This window comes from Dendropsophus ebraccatus, chromosome 4, assembly GCF_027789765.1.
Source record: "Dendropsophus ebraccatus isolate aDenEbr1 chromosome 4, aDenEbr1.pat, whole genome shotgun sequence".
Taxonomy (NCBI): Eukaryota; Metazoa; Chordata; class Amphibia; order Anura; family Hylidae; genus Dendropsophus; species Dendropsophus ebraccatus.
In genome coordinates this window covers 79,940,337-79,966,253 of record NC_091457.1, presented here as the reverse complement: position 1 = coordinate 79,966,253, position 25,917 = coordinate 79,940,337, and the positions used below count along the sequence as shown (strand labels likewise).

The 25,917-nt window shown below is 41.0% G+C and overlaps 2 protein-coding genes across 5 annotated transcripts in view; one reads left to right on the top strand and one right to left on the bottom strand.

Moving 5' to 3' along the window:
* The window catches only part of DHX38 (DEAH-box helicase 38), a 34,171-nt gene extending 17,900 nt beyond the window's left edge, over positions 1-16,271 (top strand). For all 4 annotated transcript variants that reach the window (XM_069966128.1, XM_069966126.1, XM_069966127.1 and 1 more), the window contains exons 6-27: positions 98-251; positions 2,447-2,565; positions 3,292-3,380; positions 3,701-3,856; positions 4,047-4,208; positions 4,324-4,431; positions 4,546-4,661; positions 6,802-6,939; positions 7,054-7,426; positions 7,510-7,650; positions 8,566-8,676; positions 8,839-8,955; positions 9,048-9,155; positions 9,240-9,352; positions 11,981-12,189; positions 12,325-12,479; positions 13,224-13,379; positions 13,459-13,593; positions 13,682-13,807; positions 14,237-14,332; positions 14,412-14,533; positions 15,989-16,271. In XM_069966128.1, coding sequence (XP_069822229.1) covers positions 98-251; positions 2,447-2,565; positions 3,292-3,380; positions 3,701-3,856; positions 4,047-4,208; positions 4,324-4,431; positions 4,546-4,661; positions 6,802-6,939; positions 7,054-7,426; positions 7,510-7,650; positions 8,566-8,676; positions 8,839-8,955; positions 9,048-9,155; positions 9,240-9,352; positions 11,981-12,189; positions 12,325-12,479; positions 13,224-13,379; positions 13,459-13,593; positions 13,682-13,807; positions 14,237-14,332; positions 14,412-14,533; positions 15,989-16,073 — 3,089 coding nt within the window. In that variant the 3' untranslated portion in view covers positions 16,074-16,271. The remainder of the gene's footprint in view (positions 1-97; positions 252-2,446; positions 2,566-3,291; positions 3,381-3,700; positions 3,857-4,046; positions 4,209-4,323; positions 4,432-4,545; positions 4,662-6,801; positions 6,940-7,053; positions 7,427-7,509; positions 7,651-8,565; positions 8,677-8,838; positions 8,956-9,047; positions 9,156-9,239; positions 9,353-11,980; positions 12,190-12,324; positions 12,480-13,223; positions 13,380-13,458; positions 13,594-13,681; positions 13,808-14,236; positions 14,333-14,411; positions 14,534-15,988) is intronic.
* A 1,031-nt stretch (positions 16,272-17,302) lies between these two features.
* The window catches only part of PMFBP1 (polyamine modulated factor 1 binding protein 1), a 147,061-nt gene continuing 138,446 nt past the window's right edge, over positions 17,303-25,917 (bottom strand). The window contains exons 37-41 of the mRNA XM_069966124.1: positions 23,464-23,573; positions 22,780-22,854; positions 20,944-21,037; positions 17,988-18,040; positions 17,303-17,915 (exon numbers count right to left, since the gene is read on the bottom strand). Coding sequence (XP_069822225.1) covers positions 17,843-17,915; positions 17,988-18,040; positions 20,944-21,037; positions 22,780-22,854; positions 23,464-23,573 — 405 coding nt within the window. The 3' untranslated portion in view covers positions 17,303-17,842. The remainder of the gene's footprint in view (positions 17,916-17,987; positions 18,041-20,943; positions 21,038-22,779; positions 22,855-23,463; positions 23,574-25,917) is intronic.

Sequence of the window (25,917 nt, the reverse complement as noted above, 5' to 3'; positions counted from 1 at the left end):
GGGGGGGGTATTATTGGACCAGCCAACTCTGTATACAGTCCATTCATGCATATGAATCCTTATTGTAAGTATATTTTTTTACTTTTGTTCTTTCTAGACTCCTCTACACCTTCCCGCTCAGGATGGGAGGAAGATGACAGTGGGTATGGAACTTCTCAACGCTCACAGTGGGAATCTCCTTCTCCATCTCCTTCCAGCAGAGACTCTGATCGCAGTTTTCGCAGTGACAGAGAGAGCTCAAGAAGGGACAGGTTTGTTAAACATTTATTTTGTACACTTTTGTCTTTTGTCTGGGCGACACAATATGTTTTGGTTTTATTTTAAAATATACATGGTGAGGGGTATACAAATCCCTCAATCCCCCACGGTTGCCGATATGTCATCTGGTTCCACCTTGTCACCACTTCTGTCTCTTGGTAGAGCCTTATTTAATGTAAAAGTATACTAACGTGTGACTCGCCCCCTTCCCCGTGTTTCCCCCCCCACCCACACCAGACCCGGAAGTGTAGTGCTCTATACATACCTACTTCTTGCCGCCCCCCGTCCGCACAGTTATGTTCAGCCAATGACGCGACACACGTCATCAGCTGCTCAGCCGCGATTGGCCGAGAACAGTTATTCTCAGCCAATCGCGGCTGAGTAGCTGATGACGCGGCAGAGGGCGTCTGGTACTAGGGACGGTCAGAGCGGTTTGGCCGTCCGTCCGAAGATGACATCATTGGCACAAGATGGCGGACGGGGTCGGCAAGAAGCAGGTATGTATAGAGCACTACACTTCCGGGTCTGGTGTGGGTGGGGGGAAACACTGGGAAGGGGGTGATTCACTAACATAACATACATTACAAAGTTGTATAACTTTGTAATGTGTGTTATTTAGTGAATAATTGTTTAGCGCCGCACTACCCCTTTAATGATACATGATCGGACTGCATTAAAGGGGTTATCCAGCGCTACAAAAACATGGCCACTTTCCCCCTACTGTTGTCTTCAGTTCAGGTGTGGTTTTGAAACTCCGTTCCATTGAAGTAAATGGAGCTAAATTTCAAACCACACCTGAACTGGAGACAACAGTAGGGGGAAAAGTGGCCATGTTTTTGTAGCGCTGGATAACCCCTTTAACCCCGGGGAACGCATCTTGTGTTATGAGAGACATGCCCACTTGATCACATGATCAAAGTGCATTAGCCTCCGGTAAATGCATCTGGGGGGTTGTATTATTCGGTCACGTGACCGCGAGAGGGGGTGGGATCTGGAAGTGAGGTCAGTCTGTCTTCAAAAAAAAGACAACAATCCAAAAGTCACAATTTAAAAACTAATGTCCAATAAAAACTATGCACTTTCCCGCAAAGTATGAGCCTAAACCAGTTCTGTCAAGAGAAAAAGAAAGCCGGGGATCTTGGAATGTAAGGACAGTGGCACAATAGAAAAAAAATGTTTCAAACAAACCAAAGTAGTAAAACTTAAAAGGGTTGTCCAGCGAAAATATTTTTCTTTCAAATCAACTAATGTCAGAAAGTTATATAGATTTGTAATTTACTTCTAATAAAAAAAATCTCAAGTCTTCCCATATTTATAAGCTACTATATGTCATGCAGGAAATGTTGTTTTATTTTCAGTCTGACACACTGCTCTCTGCTGACATCTCTGGCTGAGACAGGAACTGTCCAGAGCAGGAGAGGTTTTCTATGGGGATTCATATAAAACCAAGACAGAGTTCTCGGCAGAGAGCACTGTCAGACTGAAAATAAAACATTTCCTGCATGACGTACAGCAGCTAATAAGTATGGGAAGACTATTACAAATCTATATAACTTTCTGATATCAGTTGATTTGAATGAAAACATTTTTGCTGGACAACCCCTTTAAATCATAAAAGCTACCTATAAATGAAGTATTGCTGTAATCAAATAGTAGTTTGTATTTTATGATATAGGAAAATATGTTATGTGTGCAGCATATATTCACATAAAATAAAGTGAAATATAAATGGGGTAAATAAATGAGTTACCAGTTATTACTGATCTCTAGAAGTATTATTGATTGCCAGGAGTATTCAGCATGTTACTAGTTATCACTGAACCCTAGGTGTATACAGCTTGTTACTGTTTATTACTTATTGTTTGACGTAAATAGCATATTACTGGTTATTACTGATTTTTTGCAGTATATAGTTTTAGATTTAATTGCTGATTTCTAGGAGTATACATGATGTTACCTGTGTGTTTGGTTCACTAAATGCACTATGATAGTAACTATTTATGGTCTATTTTGACGTACGGGGACCCCTGTACAGTACTGAGCAACATGGTATACGCTATTCATTGTTCCTCACTTACTGCTGTACGAGGTGTAAGAAGACCTATATAAGTGAGAGACTGCAGTGATAACTGTATTAGAATACTGTATTTGAATTATGGATTTAAATTCTGAAATGTACTGTATGCAGGTCTGTAAGAATCCGGTACACAGATGATACACCACTTCCTACTCCATCATACAAATTCAATGAATGGGCATCTGAGAGACGTCATCTTGGATCCACACCACGTCTCTCTCAGGGAAAAGGTGAATATAAATTTGTCCTTATCTGTGCCTGTTGATTAATCTTTGACCATAATAGTACTGTGCAGGTCGGAGCCTGCAGAGGACGTAAGGCCCCATACACCTTCACTAACTGGCAGCCAAGCGATTGTTTTTGGTAGTCAAATCTTCTGCAAGCAGCGGGTACAGCCAGCAGTCTAAAGTCTAAGGTGTATGGGGACCATCAGGATCAGTGTTGCAGTAGCCATAAAATTCCTCTTTATTCCACGACCTATAAAATCAGCAAACACATAAGTGCGGTGACCTCAGGATTACGGCAATGTGTTTCTGGTAATGTCGCTAAAAGCTGTCTTCAGAATAAGGAATCCTAGTGATAATATGATCCTTATAGGGCTCTGATCTGAACATAGGGTGTGTCTAGAATTGCATTTTCTAGAAATTACACCATTCTTGTCTTGCAATTTCGGTTTATCAAATTCTTTTTTCTACATCTGCTTTAAACGTCTGCACAGTGCTGTATATCATAAACCTTTCATTAGACAGTAGACATGTACTGTGCTTCCATAAGTGTAACTACGAACTGGCACCAAAAGTCTATAACATTACTTATGGTGGTTATTGAATGGTGTAAAGAAAATGAATGAATGCATGGGAGAAAACATTTTTCCATCTGTCATTAAATAATCAATATAGATAATATACAGTAGTTTTCAGCAACTCCTTAATGTTTTTTTTTTCTATTTATTACAGGTAAACGGGAAGATGGTGAGGACGATGATGTTGATGATATTAGATTCATGTCAGAAGATGATCAAAGGCAATGGGAGGAGGATCAGAGGGTGAGATATTGGTGGCTTTAACTATCCTTTCCTAAATCATAGCTGTCATCTTCTTATCCCATACACTTTCAATAACTGTTTGGCTGACCTGTCCCTGTGTCTCTCCTGTCCTCCCCCTACACTGGAGGTTTCGGCATGACGGAACTTTCTTGTGTTGTCTATAGGGAGAGAAGGCTTATCTCTTTGAGAACAAAGGGGTCAGTCAGTGGTTTTTCTATCACACCCGACCCCAATCTCCACAGACATTACCACTTGGCGGGTTCAGCTGACATAAGTATAAAGTTTATGGTGACTTTTACACAGCTCCTCTTTGTCTCCAGCAAGCAGATCGAGACTGGTATATGATGGATGAAGGTTTTGATGAGTCTCATAATGCCCTGAGCTCCACCTCTGAAGAATATGTGCGCAAGAGGGAACAGCAGCTGCAGAAACAGACTCACAAGAGAGTGTCTGCACAGAGAAGGCAAATCAATGAGGTATTTGTTGGTACCCACTGTCCTTGCTTCATGGCACCATGGATTCTTCTTTGCATGTATTGTGTGTTGCGAGTCTTAAGCTCCATCTAATGGCATTCCATGCACCTATTTTTTTTACTTTCTACAAAGATTTGTCCCATATCCCTTGCTCCAGATGCTTCTTGTCATAATAAGCTTTTGTTAATTACAGGATAATGAGCGCTGGGAAACAAATCGCATGTTGACTAGTGGGGTGGTTCAAAGGCTCGAGGTAGATGAAGACTTTGAGGAGGACAATGCTGCTAAAGTACATCTGCTGGTCCACAACTTGGTTCCACCCTTTTTAGATGGACGAATTGTGTTTACTAAGCAGGTAGGTTGTCTTCTTCGAAATTAGGGAGAATTAACAAAAAATAGAGAGATATGACTGTTTTTTTTTTTTTTTTGTTTTTTTTTTTATAATTCTTCTTTTCCCCTGCATTTTCCAGCCCGAGCCAGTAATCCCAGTTCGTGACCCAACTTCAGACATGGCAATCATCTCTCGCAAAGGGAGCCAGTTGGTGCGCAAGCATCGGGAGCAGAAAGAAAGAAAAAAGGTGATGTGTGGCAGTAGGGTATATAGTTTTGTTTCTAGGATCATACACAGTACAACAATGATTATTTATATTGGTTGTTTTCTGGCTGTATGTAACAAGAACTCTTTTGTTTAGGCTCAACACAAACACTGGGAATTGGCTGGGACAAAGCTTGGTGATATAATGGGCATCAAAAAACAGGAGGAAGAGTCTGAGAAACCGACAAATGAGGATGGGGCTGTGGATTACAAGTAAGTTCAAGATATAAAATCTACACTGTTCAAAAAAAAAAAAAGGAAGGGAACACTTAACAAGGTATTTTGGAGTTCAAGCAAAAAGGTTGGAACTTGAAGCATCCGTATAACACTACACAGTTGCTCCCTTTGTGCTCCTTCTCACTGCAGCAAGAATAAGGGCACTGTTTCATGGAGCAATAATCTGCCAAATCAGGCAGATTATCACTCTGTGTAATGAAGACCACGTTCAGCCGATGACAGTGATCATTGGCTGATTGTGCCTTTTGGTTCTTCCGTAAATTGCAGTCTGCTGTGGCAATGCATTGCTGATATATACTCTGGACTTTCCTCTACCATCTGGGTTCCCACGTTAGGTCTTTTGCACACATTCAGTAAGTCCGTAGATTCCTCCCTCTATCCACCTGTACAATCTGCTAAAAATTACAGATTTGGACATATGTATATCAATAGATATGGATACCAAAGAGGTTACAATCCGTAATTAAATACTGGATCCCATCGATTTCTAAAAAAAATCTTGGTCCGCACTAGGACATGTCCTTGTAATCTACTGATCACATGAATAGCCCAATAGACTACAATGTGCACTGACTCGAATACAGAGATATGGATCCGTAGATTATGGTACATGTGAATAAGGCCTTACTGTGCAGGGGATTTGTGCTCCCTTGCTGCTGCATCTTTCATGTTAGTTCCTAATTCCCATCACTTGCTGTTTTATAAACAACTTACCCTTCTATAACTCCTAGTCATGTGACTGTACAGCCTCCGCCAGAAAGCTAAAGCTGAACTACAGTTCATACCCCAGCCAGTGACATATAAACATCACTTTTTGAATTCATGTAACCAAATTTATCTCTCAAAACTGGCACAAAGATTTGGGAAACCAAATCCTCAAAATTTGCAACTTAATCAAAAGTAACATGCAATATTTGCTTGCAAGGTATATTAAAACAAGTGTAAAAGTATGCAAAATCTTACCATACTCAAAATTTATTATAAGACGTGACTTTATTAGCATGAAATACACTATTGTGAATACTGCAAAGCGTACATTTACTCAAGGTTGAAGGGGTATTCCACTCAAACATATATTTTGATATGTTGCTGCCCATGGTGAGGCTAATAATTCATAGCAACCTTCCCCAGTCCTTCTATTGCTTCCCACTAGGTATTAAGTTTCAGTTTATTGACATTGTTTCATGTTCTCCCCACGTGAAGCTCCATCTCCCATCTCACCTCTTCTTCTTGCGGGCCTGTGACAGGCCCAACCCTCTGAAGGTGCATCCATTTAGGAGTCAGCGCCGCTACACCTCTTATGTTCTCGCGCTATGGGGAAGTCTATAGCTTTCCTTCCTCATCTGTGCACCTGGCTCTTCTGATTCAATTTCCAGCTTTCTGCTTAATAGAATTGGCAAGGCATACAGCAACACCTAGCTTTGTGGTCTCCTCATGGTGTAATACGTATACTACTGTAGCAGCCTCACCCTGACTTTCCCTATTACCGATTCCCAGGAGGTTTAATTTTGTTACTCAGATCTTAATCCTCTGCTACTTGGTGTATGTGCCTTGAGACAGAACCAGCCACATTACCTTATTCCAGGAAAAGTAATTGTGCTCCTAGTCCTCTGTAATGCAATTGACATAATACAGAACCTTGTTCCAGGTCTAGTAGCTTTAATACTAGTGCTTCCCCACTTGCTAGAGGGGAAGAAGAAATCAAAATAGCAGCCAACCCATCAATGGCAAATCAGCAAAATATGGCATATACAGATGGCATATACAACTGCCTTCAAGTTATTCTCAAATAATAGCTTATGCTGCACTATATGGGTACCAAAATGTCTACAATTTGTACTTAAGTTAAAACTTTTATGTAGTGCTGTAAACTCTGGAATTTTATTTTTTTTAAGAACTTTGTGCAGATTACAGCAACATAGCTAAAATACTGCTCTCTTTGCCATTGTGCTTGCTTGTGGACTTGTGGACAATATAAGTGCACAAGTGTAGTGGCAGAGGAGAGACATTGGCTCAATCTATACAAACAAAATGACAGTCTTGCATAAATTGCTGGAATAGTGGTACTTGTATCTCTGTGGCATATTGTCTATTATATTTTGTTTTATACTTATAGGGCAGAACAGAAGTTTGCAGATCACATGCGGGAACGCAGTGAAGCGAGTAGTGAGTTTTCCCGTAAGAAGAGCATGATGGAGCAGCGTCAGTTCTTGCCCATTTTTGCAGTCCAACAGGAACTACTTACAATCATCAGGTAGCATCTGCTTCAGTCTGAACTTTATAATGTCATTAAAGTCTGCAACTTCTGCTTTTTATCCTAATGATCATTTAATTTTTAACTTTTTTTTTTTTTTTTTTTTGCTGTCAGAGATAACAGTATTGTCATTGTGGTGGGAGAAACTGGCAGTGGTAAGACCACACAGCTAACTCAATATCTGCACGAAGATGGATACACGGATTATGGTATGATAGCCTGCACACAGCCACGAAGAGTGGCAGCCATGTCTGTTGCAAAACGAGTAAGTGAAGAGATGCAAGTGAGCCTGGGAGAAGAGGTTGGTTATGCCATTAGATTTGAGGACTGCACGTCAGAGAAAACGCTCATTAAATACATGACAGATGGTATCCTGCTCCGAGAATCTTTGCGTGAGGCCGACCTTGATCACTATAGTGCTGTCATCATGGATGAGGCTCATGAACGATCTTTGAACACAGATGTGCTGTTTGGACTCTTGCGTGAGGTGATGATACAAATACATTTGCATCCATCGTAATGTATTGTGTTAGTAACACAACAAAACTATTAACAGTATCTGTTTTACAGGTTGTTACACGTAGGTCTGACCTGAAGCTGATTGTTACATCTGCTACAATGGATGCAGACAAGTTTGCCTCTTTCTTTGGTAATGTTCCAATTTTCCATATTCCTGGACGGACATTCCCTGTCGACATTTTATTCAGTAAGGTAAGATGTTAGACTCTTTCTTGCCCTTCACTTCGGGCTAGGCCCTATGTCAACACAATGCACAATGGGGTTGATGGCTCCCCATTCTTAAGATCAGTTGGGGTCCTTGTGGTCAGACCCCCAGTGGTCCGTTTGTTATCAGATGGGACGACCCCTTTTATTTTTTGCCTAGTGTCAATTTTAAACTAAGAAGGTGCCGGCTTTTGTGACTTCCTAGTCTGTTAGATCCTCCTTTTAGTTTGCTTGCTTTCACAACAAAAATGTGAGCCAAAAAGTGGTACATTTAACCCTTTCATGATACAGAATTGTTTGAACTATTTAATAATCCTAATCTCTTTTGGTCCCATCAAATCAGAAACATTTTGAATAAAAAGTGATTAAAAAGGTTCATGTGCACAAGCAAGCTACCAATAAAAAGTACAGGTTATGGCGCAAAAAATGACTGGTCAAATGGTGTTATGAGGATCAGAATTGAGCACATTTAGTTTTTTTTTCCTTTTACAAATGTTTTAATATTTTAACAGCAGTAAAATAAAATGTAAAGGTATGTAAAATGACTATCTCTGCAATTGTACTGAATTGAGGAACATCATGGATATCATGTGAGTGTCACTGCATAGTACAATTGGTGTTGCAAAAAATAAGAGCTCATATGGGTCTGTGGTTGAAAAATGTGAAAAAATGTTATGTTCTTTTAAACACAGAGGAAAAAACAAAACTCCAAAAATGAAAATTGCTTAGCCCCTTCTCATGAATGGGCTAAGCGAGGCCACTTTTCCAGCAAGGCAACACCCACACGTGTGGTGCAAAAGTGTAAAAACCACATTGAAAACGTGGTGCACGTGATGTAAGCCAGGCTCAAATTAGGCTACATTTTTGGCAATTGATTTCCCTCCTTCACTGTTTATTTTGTAGACTCCCCAAGAAGATTATGTGGAAGCTGCTGTGAAGCAGGCACTGCAAATACATCTATCTGGTGCAGCTGGAGATATTCTGATCTTCATGCCTGGGCAAGAAGACATTGAGGTTTGTGTCATTTATTTCCATCTAATATGTTTAGAAGTGGGAACAAATCCCAGTGGTAATTTGAAGGAAGACATTACCCAAGTTTTCCTGAGGTAGAGTTTCCGTTATAGCCTTGTCATGTGGGTGCTGCCATTAATTTATCTTTTTACTGGTTTCCCTCAGGTCACTTCTGATCAGATTATTGAGCGTCTGGAAGAGCTGGAGAGTGCCCCACCATTGGCTGTCTTGCCAATTTACTCACAGCTACCCTCTGACCTTCAGGCCAAAATCTTCCAGAAGGTAAGTGGGGACTGACATCTGCTTAGTGGTTTACTGCTCTTGGGAGGAATGAATAGTTCAGAGCCCTAGTGTATTGTACTTCTTACATGCAGGCACCAGATGGCGTGAGAAAATGTATAGTGGCTACCAACATTGCAGAGACATCGCTGACTGTGGATGGCATCATGTTTGTTATAGACTCTGGATACTGTAAACTGAAGGTAAGTCTCATGTCGTACTCCAACAAATATTGTCAATTGTCTCTATATTTGGATGTGTACCAGTAAATTTTATTTTCTTTACAGGTATTTAATCCACGTATTGGTATGGATGCTTTACAAATCTACCCAATCAGCCAGGCTAACGCTAACCAACGTGCTGGCAGAGCTGGAAGGACAGGCCCTGGGCAGTGCTTCAGGTAAGTAACATCCTGCAGAAAGCAGTCATAGCAATATGTTGCAGTGCCTATAACTTCCAGTATAATATTTACACTCAAGGTCAGAGCCTGCAAAAATAACAGAGCTATGTGGAATAATATTTGCTGTGCGCTGATATAAACTGTTTTAGGCTGGGTTCACATTTTTGTGTCATCAGTTATATCCAATCCATTAATGAATATAAACAGATTCTTCTAAATGGGTGACAGACGAATGCAGAAAGAAGAAAAACTGATGCAAACTGTCTATATTTTTATTTTTTTGTGTATGATGAATTTGTAATAATCCCAAAAAAAAAAGTTTGTTTCTGTTTACATCTGTTTATTTCTGTTTTAATGGTTTTTTGGGGGGTCAGGTCATGTGATCTGTGTTTTGTTTTTTGTTTTTTCCTGGGTCTTGTCCTCTTCTGGGCATGCTCAGTTTCAAAATTATGACAGATAGAAATGGATGAAAATTAAACAGTGATCTGTTTAAATTTGTCGCCAAAGACTTCAGTAGGAAAAAACATGATGAGTCACTTGTTTGGTCTTAGTGTGTTTTTTTTTTTTTTTTTTTTTTTTTATAAATAAAAATTTGTGCATGCAGTTTTTTGTTTTTTTTTCCCTCCCCCTCTATTCAAAAAATGGAAATCAAACAGAATGGATGTAAATAGATGCAAACTGGTGGGGATTTCAACAGATTAGTTTTCTGTTTTTGTTGTTGCAAAACAGATTAGAGAAGTGAGAAACTGTAAGAAATTTTAAGCAGGTTCCGCGTCAAAATCCACACAAATTCCGCTTGAAATTCCGCCTGTAGATATGAACATTGCTCCATTCCATTGTGTATAATGGGCTTTTATGCTGATTTGTGCACACAATGTAAATTCCGTGCAGAATTTTCAATCACTTATCCGCCTTCTGCCTCAAGTATTGACATGTCAATTCTTTGGGTGGATTCCGCTAGAGGAATCCTATAGAAGTCAAAGGGGCTTAAATTCTGCTCCGATTCTGCCAGAGCTGAATAGGTGAGGAATTTCAAGCAGAAAACTTTCCTCTTCAATTCTTTGCCTATTTCTCAGTGTGGACATGCTCAGTGTTTTGCAACCAAAACCAGGAGTGGATTGAAAACAGACAATGCTCACACACTGTTGAAATTGAGTGGTCGGCTGCGATTCAATGGCAAATAATTGCTGTTATTTTAAACAATGGCCATTGTTTTGAAATAAAGGCCATTATTTGCCATTAAATGACGACCATCCACAAAATTTCAACAGTGGGTGAACATGGCCTATGTCTTTAAAGGGGTACTCCAGCGGGGGGGGGGCACTTTTTTGCTGAGACCGGTTCCAGCGGCGGGTCCCGCATCGCGGCACTCTGGTCCCCGGCCACTTTCTGGTGTCTGACGTGGGCCCGAGACGATACGTCTCAGGTCTGCTCAGCCAGTCAGTGACAGAGGTGGGATCTGAGCGGACTAGAAACGGATCCCGCCTCCTTCACTGACTGGCTGAGCGGACCTGAGACATCACATCTCAGGCCCGCGTCAGACACCAGGAAGCAGCCTGGCACCGGAGCGCCGCGATGCGGGACCCGCCGCTGGGATCTGGAAGGTGAGTGGACGGCTTTTCCCTCAGCCACCTCCTCCCCTGTCCCAGCAAAAAAGTGCCCCCCCCCGCCCCGCTGGAGTACCCCTTTAATACACAATAATACACAATACACAATACACAATAGAGGTTGCAAAATACTTACCAAAATACTGAGCAGAAATACTGTGTGGGAACATAGCCTGAATGGGCTCAGTGGGACCAGAATTACTGTACATTGTCACCTGTGCTGAGGGGTAACAAAGGCAGCATTGTGTTTTGCATTAAGGGGTTATCCAGCGCTACAAAAACATGGCCACTTTCCCCCCTACTGTTGTCTCCAGGTCAGGTGTGGTTTGCAATTAAGCTCCATTTACTTCAATGGAACTGGGTTTCAAAACCCCACCCAAACTGGAGACAACAGTAGGGGGAAAGTGGCCATGTTTTTGTAGCGCTGGATAACCTCTTTAGTTTAAAAAGGTTTCTTTTTTCCAATTGAAAGTTTTTATTCAGTTTTCAATAAACATACAGTAACAGACAATGCCACCAACAGGCTTGGCCGCTAATGTCAAAACAGAAATAGGAGTTACAGTAATATAGTTGCTTTGCACATAAAACGAACAATATGTTTCAGTATATAAGTGCTATGAAAGTCAATCCCACCCTTGCAATGATGGGTCATATGGACATAAGTTGTTTATTAAGGCTTAAATTCCAAAAATAAAAACTATTTGTTGGGGGTCTCTCAGTTAGTATTGCCAATTGACTAAGATTATCGAGTACATTGTGCATTACATAGTCCTGTGTTTTGAGACTCTTAAATGAGGCTCCACGGGCTCTTCTTTTGCATATTAATGTTTCCCAGGGAGCAATGCACCTAGGTTTTTACTGCATTGAGTTTACTCAATTTACTGTAACCGGCAGTGTTATCGTTTTGGCTGGTCTCTCTGAGATCTGTAATCTGTTTCTCTATTGTGGCCCATGTGTTATTCCTGTCGACTATAACAGGTAGATACAATAAAGCTCTCATGTAACATTTTGTCTCTGACAGGCTGTACACTCAGAGTGCCTACAAGAATGAGCTGCTGTGCACTACTGTTCCAGAAATACAGCGCACCAATCTGTCTAATGTGGTTCTACTACTGAAGTCTCTAGGGGTGCAGGACCTTCTTCTCTTCCACTTTATGGACCCACCTCCAGAGGACAACATGCTTAACTCAATGTACCAGCTGTGGATTTTGGGGGCTCTTGATAACACAGGTAAGGGTTTTTTTTTTTTTTTTTAACATTCTTGATTTAATATTTTTTGCTTTATAAACCTACAAAATCAGAAACACATATACTGCAAATAATGCTTTTTATATTTAATATAGTAACATTGTATATTTTTACCAGGTTCACTTACATCCACTGGCCGTCTTATGGTTGAGTTTCCTCTAGATCCAGCATTGTCAAAGATGTTGATCGTGTCTTGTGATATGGGTTGCAGTGCTGAAATACTTATTGTCGTGTCCATGTTATCTGTGCCAGCAATTTTCTATAGACCAAAGGTATTTTATGTGTGTTTGTCTATCTATAGATACAAAGTAGTGCAACTGGGAGGGGGCTAAATTCCAATCCCTCATGTATAAAAGAAAAAAAAAAGTTTTAATCCCAGCCCCCCAAAGTACATGAAAACAAATTTATTGACCCATGTCTAAAAGGTGATGTTTTCAAGTCTGATAGCGTGAGCTGAAACTTGCCTTTTTTATATATAGGTTAATGAATCACATTAAGGGTAGCTTCACACGTAGTGGATCCGCAGCAGATTTCATGCTGTGAGTTTGCAGTGAAATCCGCTGCAGATCCTGTAGTGTGAAGCTGAATGGGTCTCATACACACAACGGATTTGCTGCGTGTATGGGACCTGACCCCTTTAACACCCCCCACAGCCTTGGCCCCAAGCATACATTACCTGCTGGGCGCCGCGGCTGTGTGTGACGCTCCCGGCTCCCCAACAGCCAATCAGTGCTGCCCTGCACTGATTGGCTGATGAGCGAGGGGAGCCGGGAGCGTCACACACAGCCGCGGCGCTGAGCAGGTAATGTATGCTCTGGGAGGGGGGGATTAAAGGATCCGCTGCGTGTATGGGACCCATTCAGCTTCACACTACAGGATCCACAGCGGATTTCGCTGCAAACTCGCAGTGTGAAATCCGCTGCGGATCCGATACGTGTGAAGCTGCCCTAAATCATTTTCATACTTTGGAGTGCTGCAAATATCTTACTTACTAACCCTTGTCTGTTTCCTGATAGGGACGTGAGGAAGAGAGTGATCAAGTGAGGGAGAAATTTGCGGTTCCAGAGAGTGATCACTTAACATATTTAAATGTTTTCCTCCAGTGGAAAAACAACAACTATTCTAGTGGCTGGTGCAATCAGCATTTTATTCATGCCAAGGCTATGAGAAAGGTTGGTTCAGGCTCTACCTGTTTTTGTGACTTATTCATACTGTAAAGATTATTTATTTTATGACCTCATCTTGCATCAGGTCCGTGAAGTCCGTGCACAGTTGAAAGACATCATGGTGGCTCAGCGCATGTCATTATCATCCTGTGGTTCTGACTGGGATGTGGTTCGTAAATGCATCTGTGCAGCTTACTTTCATCAAGCTGCCAGGCTAAAGGTGGGTAACTAGAAATTATAACTAGACTTGATTTAGGTTATATAATCTTTGTAGCAGCAGAGTGATCATATGTGTCGTCTTTGTGCAGGGAATCGGTGAATATGTTAATGTACGGACGGGAATGCCTTGTCACTTGCACCCAACCAGCTCTCTCTTTGGAATGGGTTACACCCCAGATTATATTGTTTATCATGAACTTGTGATGACAACCAAGGTAAGTGATACATATTTGCAATCTCTTGTTTGAATACAATGTATACTGAATAGCAATAAAATTTCTACAAATTGCAAAGACAAAAAACTGTTTGGTTGCACATAATTATAAATGCATCCAGATGTCACTTGTTGTTCACTCTAGTGGCCACTAGATGGCAGTATTTAAATAGCTAAGAATGTTATCCATCAGAATACAGATACACAATGGGCATAAAAACAGCTCTCTGCATCTAAATTTTTAATGATATTTATATTTTTTTCAATGTGTGGTAACCTGCATTTTATTAAAGAATGTTCTCTGGAGGTTTTTCTTTTTAACAATTCTTTATTGACTGTATATATAAGTTTATATTTTATTATATAGGGTGCAACCATTATAAAATACGAAAACCACAACTTATACTTTTATTTTACTCCTGTTTCCTAGGAATACATGCAGTGTGTCACAGCAGTAGATGGCGAATGGTTGGCAGAATTAGGCCCTATGTTCTACAGCATTAAACATGCTGGCAAGTCAAGACAGGTGCGTGTCTAGAGATAAATTGGTAATGTGTTTTCTCCTTATAGTACATCAGTGTAATAATATCTACTATGGTCTTTAGGAAAATAGACGAAGGGCAAAGGAGGAGGTGTCTGCAATGGAGGAAGAGATGATACTGGCTGAAGAACAACTTCGCTCAAGGAGAGAAGAGCAGGACAGGAAAAGCACATTAAGCAGTTCAAGGTGTGTTGTTGTATATATTTCATATGGCAAAGATAGCTCTCTAGATTATACCTGTCCACTATTAAAGGGGTTATCCAGCACTACAAAAACATGGCCAGAGACAGCTCCACTCTTGTCTCCAGCTTGGGCCGGGTTTTGCTGCTCCGTTCCATTGAAGTGAATGGCGCTTAATTGAAAGCCACACCTGAACTGGAGACAAGAGTCATGCTGTCTCTGAAAGGAAGTGGCTATGTTTTTGTAGCACTGGATAATCCCTTTAACTAGTGTGATGCACCTCTTTTCACCCAGTCCTATCCTTCCAGCGACACTTAATTCCTTCAGGAATGGCAAGTCACCGGAACCCAGAAAAACATATTTTTATATATATATATATATATATACACACACCCCAAGGCAATGGAAAATGGGGGGGAACTATGCCAATAAGCACCCATTTTGGACAGAAATTGTGTTGCCCAGGGGAATTATAAGGTGTGATAAATGTGCTACATATTTTGGTACAATATATGCCGAAGTGTAAACTGTATGTGCAATAGTAAATCTCAGTTACTGTTGGTTTACAATTATCTTAAGTCAACCCTGGGAATAGCAGACTTGAGATGATTTCAAAACAGGCAGACAGACATGGGTGGTGGGAAGAAAGAAACTGAATAAATTAGAACTGTCTAGCTCCTAAATTAGACAGTTTTAATGGTGCGTTCACACCTACAGGATCTGCAGCTGATTTTCTGCAGCAGATTTCAGTTAAATAACTGAACACAGCATCAAATCTGATGCTGTGTTCAGTTATTTAACTGAAATCTGCTGCAGAAAATCAGCTGCAGATCCTGTAGGTGTGAACGCACCCTCAAGATGTGTAAAAATTTTTCACTAAGCCACTGTTAAGACATACCATATATTATACCAAAACCACACTCGGTTGAGTGCAACTCTGAATTCTTCTAGATTTGAGTATTGATTTGTATTTAGTTCCAACTTGTCTAAAACATAGATGAGTAAGCTTTGCCTTATGCAATATCTTTCTATACAATGGAAGGACCGAAAACCTAGATATCATTTACTACTAAGCTATTTTGTGATCATGTTTGTTTAAAGATAATATTTAGCAGGGTGTGGTCTGCAAGATGAGCAAAGATATCAGAGGTGTACAGATAATACACAGAATTTGAGGGCCTAAATGGAAATGCAAGACCAATGTAATTTGGGCCTTGTGCACAAGAGCATCCTATTTGGGGGCCTTTTTCCTGGCATACACCTTGCTTGCCTGATGGTCGGAAAGGTGTGTGGGGAAGAGCTGGTGTAGATATCTGCAACTGCATCCTCAGATTAAGTTTTACTGAGAGGCATGCGCCGGTCTTAATAAATGTCCCCCATAGTGTGATACTATTGACTTTTCTTCATCACAATTCACTACTACATTCCTATCCAGTCTTATGTACACTTTGTGTTCTATAGGTCTTCAAAGATTTACACCCCAGGAAGGAAGGAACAGATGGAACCAGGAACTCCAAGACGAACTCCTGCGCGGTTTGGCTTGTGATCCCATTTCTGTATTTAATTGTCCACTGAAATCAACTTGTCTCGCTGCTTGAGAACAAATCTCCCTCTAGTATATTGACACTTCTGGGACTTGTGGGATACAATTTCTTTGGATGGGTCAGGGGAGCTGATCCTACCATTTTATTGTAAAGTGGAATATTGTTATTTTTAAGCAATAATGTATCTTTGATGGTGTCAAGACGTGGAATGTTTATTTTTACATAAGATTAAGAATCTCTGAGCTTGGAGTGATTAGTGTGATTTCATGCAGGACAGTGCCTGACACTCTGGCACTTGGCTTTGTACAGGCTGGCGTTAACATGATAATTAACTCCTAACGAGTGCTGTAATGTCATAGGCAGGCCACAACAAGTGGATCACTGGGCTTATCGGCAGCTCCCGCTGCTTGAAGCCACTTTAAGTGCTGTATATTGACTAAAAGGCAACTGTTAAATGCTGATTATTGATTTTCTTGCGATGCTGACGGGATGAAGTGCAGCTGAGGGATTGTGGCTGGGCTTGGCTGTGTGCACAGGAGAGTTTTGTCATTGCACGCCATACAGTAAGACAGCTGCCTGATACTGGATCAACCATTACATTTGTCCTTCCACAATGCTGTGATTGAACATGTTTCCTAAAGATGTTCGGATCAACATTGATGTCTCTCAGAGACTGATGCACAAAAAAAAAAAATAAACCCTGCAGCTGATGAAAAACACTTAAAATTCAGAATTAATTTATTACAAAGTACCAATATAAATATGATTTATAAGGAATGTACCAACATTTAAAAAAAAAAAAAAAAGTGCAGTGATTCTTCTATTTGTGCTACTGCCATTGGCAGGTTCACATTTGCTTTTAAAATCCCACTTAGTTTTCCTTTTTTTCTCATCCTGTACGCACAAGGAGAATCTAGGGAAAGGGAATATTTCACAGGAGCATGGATCCATCACAGTTGTAAATCATAGCCCAACTAAGGGTCTGAACATATGACCAAACAGCATCATAAAGGACTTAAGTTGTCAGTTCAAACCTCTGGCTGGGTTAGGGTTAGAGATGAGCGAACCTTGAGCATGCTCGAGTTGATCTGAACCCGAACTTTCGGCATTTGATTAGCGGTGGCTGCTGAAGTTGGATAAAGCCCAAAGGCTATGTGGAAAATATTGATATAGTCATTGGCTGTATCCATGTTTTCCAGACAACCTTTGAGCTTTATCCAACTTTAGCAGCCACTGCTAATCAAATACTGAACGTCCGGATCGACCCGAACCCGGTTCGCTCATCTCTAGTTAGGATTTGTGGCTGTAATGGAATAAACCTGTGTTGAACTTATGTGAAATTGGATTTAAGTATTGTTAATGGTTAAAGTTAAAACGTAGAGTCCGTTTCATACCTGCTAGATGGGTAAGGTGCTTACCATAACCAAATTCTTCTAAATACTGCTCTATAATTAGACCTGGGATTTCTTTTCAGGTTTAGGTAATTTGTTCTATAAACTTTTTATACATATCTTTGTAAGGTGTAAAACTGGCAATATTCTGGCAACACTTGAGTTTGGTCCTGTATGGTATGATTCAGAAAGATAAAAAATTTTTTTTTTGCGACCTTAGCTTAACAGAAACCAGTTAATTCAGGTCCCAGAGGAATAATACTCCAAGCTTCAGTTGTCAAATTTGCAAAAGTCCATGATTGTCTCATTAGGTGACCTCATTCAGCATTTGTACTGAGCTCTGCCCTGGTCCCAGTCTTCGCTGTAGCGCCTTTCCTTCATCATGAACCTCCACGTGGCTTTGACCTTAAGTTTCCTGCACTTGTGAATGCTCTTCTTGCAGAACGCAGAGACCTGTAAAACACTAATGTCAGTAATGTACAGAATGGACTGGCTGAAAGTTACAAAAGCTGGCTTATTACTCACCCAATGTCTTCGCTGGGATGTTGGCGCTCCAGGTCAGATGTACGCAGAGAAAGCTAGAATAATATCACCACAAGTAAGCATTTTAATGGAAGTGGTCACTTTTAGGCTGTGTTCACACAGTGCCCATTTAACGTTTTTTATTGGTTATTTTAGTCAAACAGAAGATACATTTTTAAAATGTAACAAATGTACAGTGTGAACACCATCCTTAATGCCAACCCCAATAGCTGTAGGGAACACTTGCAAATTACCGCTAAGTCACATATTACACATACACTTGCAGTCCAGACGCAGCCCATGTTTAGTTGGAAATTGCAGGCACTACTGGGGCAGCTACAGCTCTTGTAAGATCATCAAGTTCACTTCTCAACCTAATTGTGCTGATTACACTTCTGGTTTATGATCTATGGCTAGTTGTGTAAAATGGTGCAAATCAATGTTGTCTTGCACCATATGTCCTCGTTTTAGACATATCTATTATTATATCATACATTTCTTAAAGGGAACCAATCAGCATGATTGTGCCAATATGGTTCCCAGCTGCACAGTATAGCTCTACTGTGCAGCTCCCCGCCGCATCTTTACATAGGGGGAAAAAGTAGTTTTAGTTTAAAGCGCAAGGCCACTCATGAGTAGTCACGGCTCTCCGTGGGCATGATTGGCAGGCAGACCAATAAGTGGCTTGTTAATCATCCCTGCAGTGCTCGCTGACAGGCAGGGAGCCGTGACTAGTCACTGGCGGCTCCCTGCCCAGCTGACTAGTTGCCACCCCTCTCCAGAGTAAAACTACTTTTTCCCCAATGTAAAGTTACTGCTGCAAACGCATCAGGTAGCTGCACAGTAGATACAGTGGGGGGAAAAAAAAGGATTTAGTCAGTCGCCAATTGTGCAAGTTCCACCACTTAAAAAGATGAGAGAGGCCTGTAATTGACACCACATGTAGACCTCAACTATGGGAGACAAAATGAGAAAACAAATCCAGAAAATCACATTGTCTGATTTTGTAAGAATTTACTTGCAAATTATGGTGGAAAATAAGTATTTGGTCAGTAACAAAAGTTCATCTCAATACTTTGTTATATATCCTTTGTTGGCAATGACAGAGGTCAAACGTTTTCTGTACGTTTTCACAAGGTTGGCACACACTGTTGTTGGTATGTTGGCCCATTTCTCCATGCAGATCTCCTCTAGAGCATTGATGTTTTGGGGCTGTCGCTTGGCAACACGGACTTTCAACTCCCTCCAAAGGTTTTCTATAGGGTTGAGATCTGGAGACTGGCTAGGCCACTCCAGGACCTTGAAATGCTTCTTACGAAGCCAATCCTTCGTTGCCCTGGCGGTGTGCTTTGGATCATTGTCATGTTGAAAGACCCAGCCACGTTTTATCTTCAATGTCCTTGCTGATAGGAGGTTTGCATCCAAAATCTCACGATACATGGCCCCATTCATTCTTTCATGTACCCGGATCAGTCGTCCTGGCCCCTTTGCAGAGAAACAGCCCCAAAGCATGATGTTTCCACCCCCATGCTTTACAGTAGGTATGGTGTTTGATGGATGCAACTCAGTATTCTTTTTCCTCTAAACACGACAAGTTGTGTTTCTACCAAACAGTTCCACTTTGGTTTCATCAGACCATAGGACATTCTCCCAATACTCTTCTGGATCATCCAAATGCTCTCTAGCAAACTTCAGACGGGCCCAGACATGTACTGGCTTAAGCAGTGAGACACGTCTGGCACTACAGGATCTGAGTCCCTGGCGGCGTAGTGTGTTACTGATGGTAGGCTTTGTTACATTGGTCCCATCTCTCTGCAGTTCATTCACTAGGTCCCCCCGTGTGGTTCTGGGATTTTTGCTCACCGTTCTAGTGATCATTTTGACCTCACGGGGTGAGATTTTGCATGAAGCCCCAGATCGAGGGAGATTGTCAGTGGTCTTGTATGTCTTCCATTTTTTAATTATTGCTCCCACAGTTGATTTCTTCACTCCAAGCTGGTTGCCTATTGCAGATTCAGTCTTCCCAGCCTGGTGCAGGGCTACAATTTTGTTTCTGGTGTCCTTTGACAGCTCTTTGGTCTTCACCATAGTGGAGTTTGGAGTCTGACTGTTTGAGGGTGTGCACAGGTGTCTTTTTATACTGATAAGTTTAAACAGGTGCCATTACTACAGGTAATGAGTGGAGGAAAGAAGAGACTTTTAAAGAAGAAGTTACAGGTCTGTGAGAGCCAGAAATCTTGATTGTTTGTAGGTGACCAAATACTTATTTTCCACCATAATTTGCAAATAAATTTTTACAAAATCAGACATGTGATTTTCAGGATTTGTTTTCTCATTTTGTCTCCCATAGTTGAGGTCTACCTATGATGTAAATTACAGACGCCTCATCTTTTTAAGTGGGAGAACTTGCACTATTGGTGACTGACTAAATACTTTTTTCCCCACTGTATATACTGTGCAGCTGGGAACTGAATATCCAGGATTTTAAAAACATAGTTGTTTTCTTCCAAAATCAGCACCACACCGATCCTTGGGTTGTGTGTGGTTTTACAACTGTGCTCTATTTAGTTCAATAGCACACACAAACTAAGGAAAAGAGTAGCAAGGTTTCTAGAAAGTCACAGGGCCAGGAATGATAGGGCACAACTTCCACTCATACAAAAAACCATCCTGTTATTTCTCATACAAGAAATAACAGAAATAGAAAGTGGTCTAGAGTGTCATGCAGAGGTTTTTTTTTTATCTGACCTAAATGTGTGATAAATGTCTTTGCTGTTATGCATTCTGATGCACAACATGTGAGCTTTAACTACAGAATGAAATGCTAGGTGAAGATAATTCAACTCCAGAAATGCCCGTGATAAGAAAAAATATGTATCAGTCTACCGAATGCTATATTTGTAGACTGTAAGTAGTGATAAGGGAACGTGTGCTTTTCGGTCTATATAATTTCTCTCACCTTATAACGCTCATTCTCTATGCGCCTCTCATCTTCTAGATTTCTCAGATATTTGTTCTCTCTCTGCATCTGCTCAATCACTTCTTGCATGTGGCTATCAAAGAAATAATAATGGGATTACCAGGCACAAGCAAGGTCCATAATGTGCCATAAATATACTGATACATACGGGCTCCATAGTACCAAACACTATCTACTATCCGATAATAGAGTTTAGCCATGAAAGGGGTTGTGCCATCTGCTGTCTATTTTGCCACTATAAACACTTAGGAGCACGTAGTGAGTTAAGAATTTGGGCAAGATTTATAAAGGCATTTGTGCTACCTTTGAACAGTTTGCTTTGGCTGTGCCATTTTTCACTTTTTATACTTGGAGGGGGCATGGTTTCATAGTAGCTTTTTTTTTTTTTTTAAATCATGCAATATTTAATTTTTTTGTGTGCAAACATTGCACAGCAGTACTCCACTCCTACCCTGGCGTAGTTTTATAGCCAAACTGATTCAGGGTACAAACACATGTAATGGATCCGTAGCGGATTTCTCGCTGATGATTCCTTGCCTGTTAGTTTCTCTGAGAACACATACTCGCAGCGGGATTGACATCCCACTGTGAGTATGTAAGTGATAGCCCCATGAACCCACCGCCGCCTGGAGCAAACTGTACCTGTTCCATGCTCGGGGTTTCAGGTTGAACGTACTGGTCAGCCAATTGGTGCACTGCCCAACCGCAGTGCACTGAGCAGGTTGTGCAGATGCTGGGAGCCCTCAAAGCAAGCTGGAGCGTGGATCAGTATGCTCCGGCCAGCGGGGGTTAACGGGGCTGTCTCTTACTAGTTGCAGCGGGATGTCAATGTCACTATTCTCCACAATTCACAGACCTCTGCATAGACAAAGTGATCTGTGCCACAATTGCAGGTCTGTCTTTTTCATTTTTGCGAGATGGATCACTTTTTGTCTATGCAGGGGTCTGTGAATTGCAGACAACCATGGATGCACATCTGCAATTATGGGTTGCACTGCGGCTGCATGAATGAGGCCTTACATTATGCACAAATAGAAATAAATGTTCAGGGAGGCAAAACCCATGTTAAATGTAAGGCCACATAAGTAATCAGAGTCTGCCAGACATGCTGCTTGCCATCAGCTTTGCCTGCCCTAAACCAATACAAAAACTGATTCGTAATATAACATATGGGCCAGGATTTCTACTAATGGAACAATCCTTTTTCAATGGGTTGAGTTCTCTTTACACAATCTTAAATCTTAGTTTTGGTGTGTTTTATAGCTCAGTTTCATTGAAGTGGATGGAACTGAATTGTAATACTACAGACAACCTGGGGACAGGGGTGCAAAGTAGCTGTGTTTTTCTTGCCCTGGTTAACTCATTTAATTCTTAAGCTTTCATTAGACTCTCCACTAATTTTAGAAACAGTCACTATGGTTTGAGTGGGGCAGGGCAGGGGGGGTGAATGGTTGTAAAACTGCTGCTGCAATAATAACGTCAGGTCAGTCAGTAACAGATTAAATGTACACCGTGCACACACTGGCCATAGTTTTACAATTAAATGAGGTATGCACCTTTATCATAGATACATTTTTGGAGTAAAATTTGGTTGAAGCAACTGCATTTTTATATTTGTCTTTTCCCCTACATTGGCAACAAATAAAATACCACATTCCAAAAAGTGTGATTTTACTTTGCTGACTGTTAAAGCATGGACGTTATTTTAATTGTAACGCATAGGCCCAGAGATTCCACCCTCCAAGCCTTTAATCACCAGGACTTCTCTGATATGGCAAGAGTGTGGGAACACACGACTGTGAGGTAAGCACTTACTCTTTTTCTGTGGTCAGCTGCTGGATTTGCTTATTCTGTTCCCGTATCTTCTCCCCAAGTATCTTATTGGCTTCTCTGTGGAAGGTATAACATGCCTTTTAAAGTGTACCTGTCATTTAAAATATTTTTTGCAGAAATCAATAGTAGAAGCCATTTTAAGAAACCCTGTTATAGGTTTTATTAGGCAAAAGAGCCTCTTTCTGTACTCCAGCTGTTTTCAGCTTCCCTCCCTCACTTCTTATCTGTCCATTATCAGGCAAAGTTGTCTTCATTACAGAGAAGCCAAGTGAAGAAGGGTTCTGCTGTGTCCATTATAACCCGTTTAGGGGGTAAGGGCCGAAGGGGATGAGTGAGAAGGAAGAAGAGACAAGCAGCAAAATAGCTTTTTGACAAGGAACCTCTTGCTTAGGGTAAATTCACATGGGCAGATCTGCTGCGAGTTTAACGTTGTGAAAAAATCCACAGATTAAAGCTCACAGCGTGTTTGTAACGTTTTTTTATTGACCATAGGATGTCTGTGTGATTTGAGCATCGATTTTTTTTTTTTTTTGGCGGGAAACTCGCAGCGGATCTGCCTGTGAATTTACGCTTAATAAACCTATTACAGAGTTTCTTAAAATCGCTTGTACTATTGATACTTATTGATTTCTGAATGTGACAATTCACTGTAGCTGTGTAACTTACTTTTGTTCACCGACCCACTCGTTCACATTGCACACAACCAACTCGCTTTCATGGTGCAGACGCTGGCAGTCAGATCGTGCTGCCTTTAGAGAGCTTCGCAAGGTATCGAGCTGCAGAAAAAAGGAGTAAGAAAATGTTACCAGTACAGTTCAGTGATCTATAGTACTCTGTGCAGATGAGTGTACCCTAATATAAATCATGTACATATACAGTACCCTCTTAAAAAAGGTTGGGGATCTCAATAGTTAGAATAATCACCAATCCCACAAGGCCAAACGACCTGGGGAATAACGCGCTCCCCTTAGGGAACCTGACATGGTTATTCTCCCTGAGGACACTGCTGCTGCAGCGAAACATGTAGAAGGGGCTATTATTAGGGTTTTAATCAGCGATCACATTGTGCTCTGCTGTGGATAGATTCTACATTGCACCGGTTTTGTCGGTCTGTACTATCCACAGTTTGTATCAGAGCATTGTAGATCATGTTTTTTATTTTTTTTTTTCTATCTACTCCACTATATATTCCATTTTAATTTATGAATTAAAAGTTATATTTTAGTCAGGTTCCCTAAAGAGGGGGGGGGGGGTTATTACCTAGGCCATTTGGCCTTGTGGGATTGGTGATTATTCTAGCATAAATCATCTGCTTATATTGACATAAGGCACACAGATACTCCACTTGCTACATGATATTAAGTAAAAGTTGTTCATAACAACCAGATGGCAGCTCTTAGGGCTCGTTCACACAGAGCAAAAGGGGCGGATTACGCGAGGAAATATTTCCGCCTGAAATCAACTGACGCTGAATTCCGAGCAGAATGTAAGCAGAATCCCTGCGTATTCCGCTAGGAAAGTGTTCAGCTCGTAATCAGCTCTTGCCAAATTCAGCACGGAATACTCGAGGAATCCGCGCTGAATCCGCATGCATTCAGCGCTGAAATTCAGCGAGTATTTGGCGAGTAAACTAGACTATACCAGAATATATACTAGAATCCTCCTCCCCCCTTTTTTCCCCATTTCCGCGCTGATTCAGCGAGTAATTTCCGCTTGTATTCCGCGCTGAAACAGAAAATCAGAGCCCCATTGATTTGTATAGGCTTCCGCTAGCGGAAGAATGAACATGTTCATTCTTCTGGCAGAAAGGGGATTAGTTCAGTGCGGAAATTCCATCGTGTGAACTGCAGAGCAGAATTTCCATTCAACACAATGGAAATTAGCTCTGTACCTATTTTAACGGCTGAAATTTCAGCGCTGATTCAGCGCAGAAACTCAGCTGCTTTTGCTCTGTGTGAACACAGTTCATACTGTGGAATTTCCGCACTGAACTAATCCGCTTTCCGCCAGAAGAATGAACATGTTCATTTTTCCGCTAGCGGAAGCCTATACAAACCAATAATGCTCTAATTTTCTGTTTCAGCGCGGAATACGCGCGTATTCAGCGAGGAATACAAGCGGAAATTACGTGCTGAATCAGCGCGGAAATGGGGAAAAAGGGGGGGGAGGAGGATTCTAGTATATGTTCTGGTATAGTCTAGTTTACTCGCCAAATACTCGCTGAATGCATGCGGATTCCTCGAGTATTCCGCGCTGAATTTGTAAAGAGCTGATTACAAGCTGAACACTTTCCTAGCGGAATACGCAGGGATTCTGCTTGCATTCTGCTTATATTCTGCTCGGAATTCAGCGTCAGTTGATTTCAGGCGGAAATATTTCCTCGCGTAATCCGCCCCTTTTGCTCTGTGTGGACGTAGCCTTATGTTTTTAGTTTCTTTGGGAAATGAATGCAGAAACCATATCGTGTGCTACTCCATGTTCTCCTGCCATGACTTTGCCACCTTTTGACTGTAGTAATTCTGAAATTAAGTATAAATTGTAAAAAGTAATTATTTATAAGAATGTGTAAGTTCTTGCTTATTGGCCTCTGCATTTTGATTATCTGTATATAGTCACTGCAGAATACCATCAGATTATTATAAATTAAAGGAATGCTCCGGAAAGCTAAAATTATTACTACGATGACAAAAGGTTCTCTGTCATTTGGAAAAAAAACACCTTTATGTCACAAAAAAAAAAAATTTCTTGTCAAAAAAGTTTTGAGCAGTTTTCTTTTCATGTTGCCCCAACCTGGCACTGCTTCCTTAGTTTCCACACATTACATTTTCATCAGTTATGAAATATAATAGGGCTAGTTTTAATAGCAAGGCTGAACTGACATGAATGCGCAACATGTACAAAAGTGAGGGGGTGGGGTGGTGAGTCAAGATGTGATGAAAAAGATGGCACTAACCCAGCCCCAGGAAGCTGTGTAGAGCAAAGTTCATTGTATGAAAGTATACAACATACTTGCAAACGTTTGCCTTAGGAAATATTAAAAGGTTACTAATCACCATTATTAGCTAGCTCCTAACCTAAAAACTATTGCTAATAAAGCTGCACACACTTTCCATATTTACT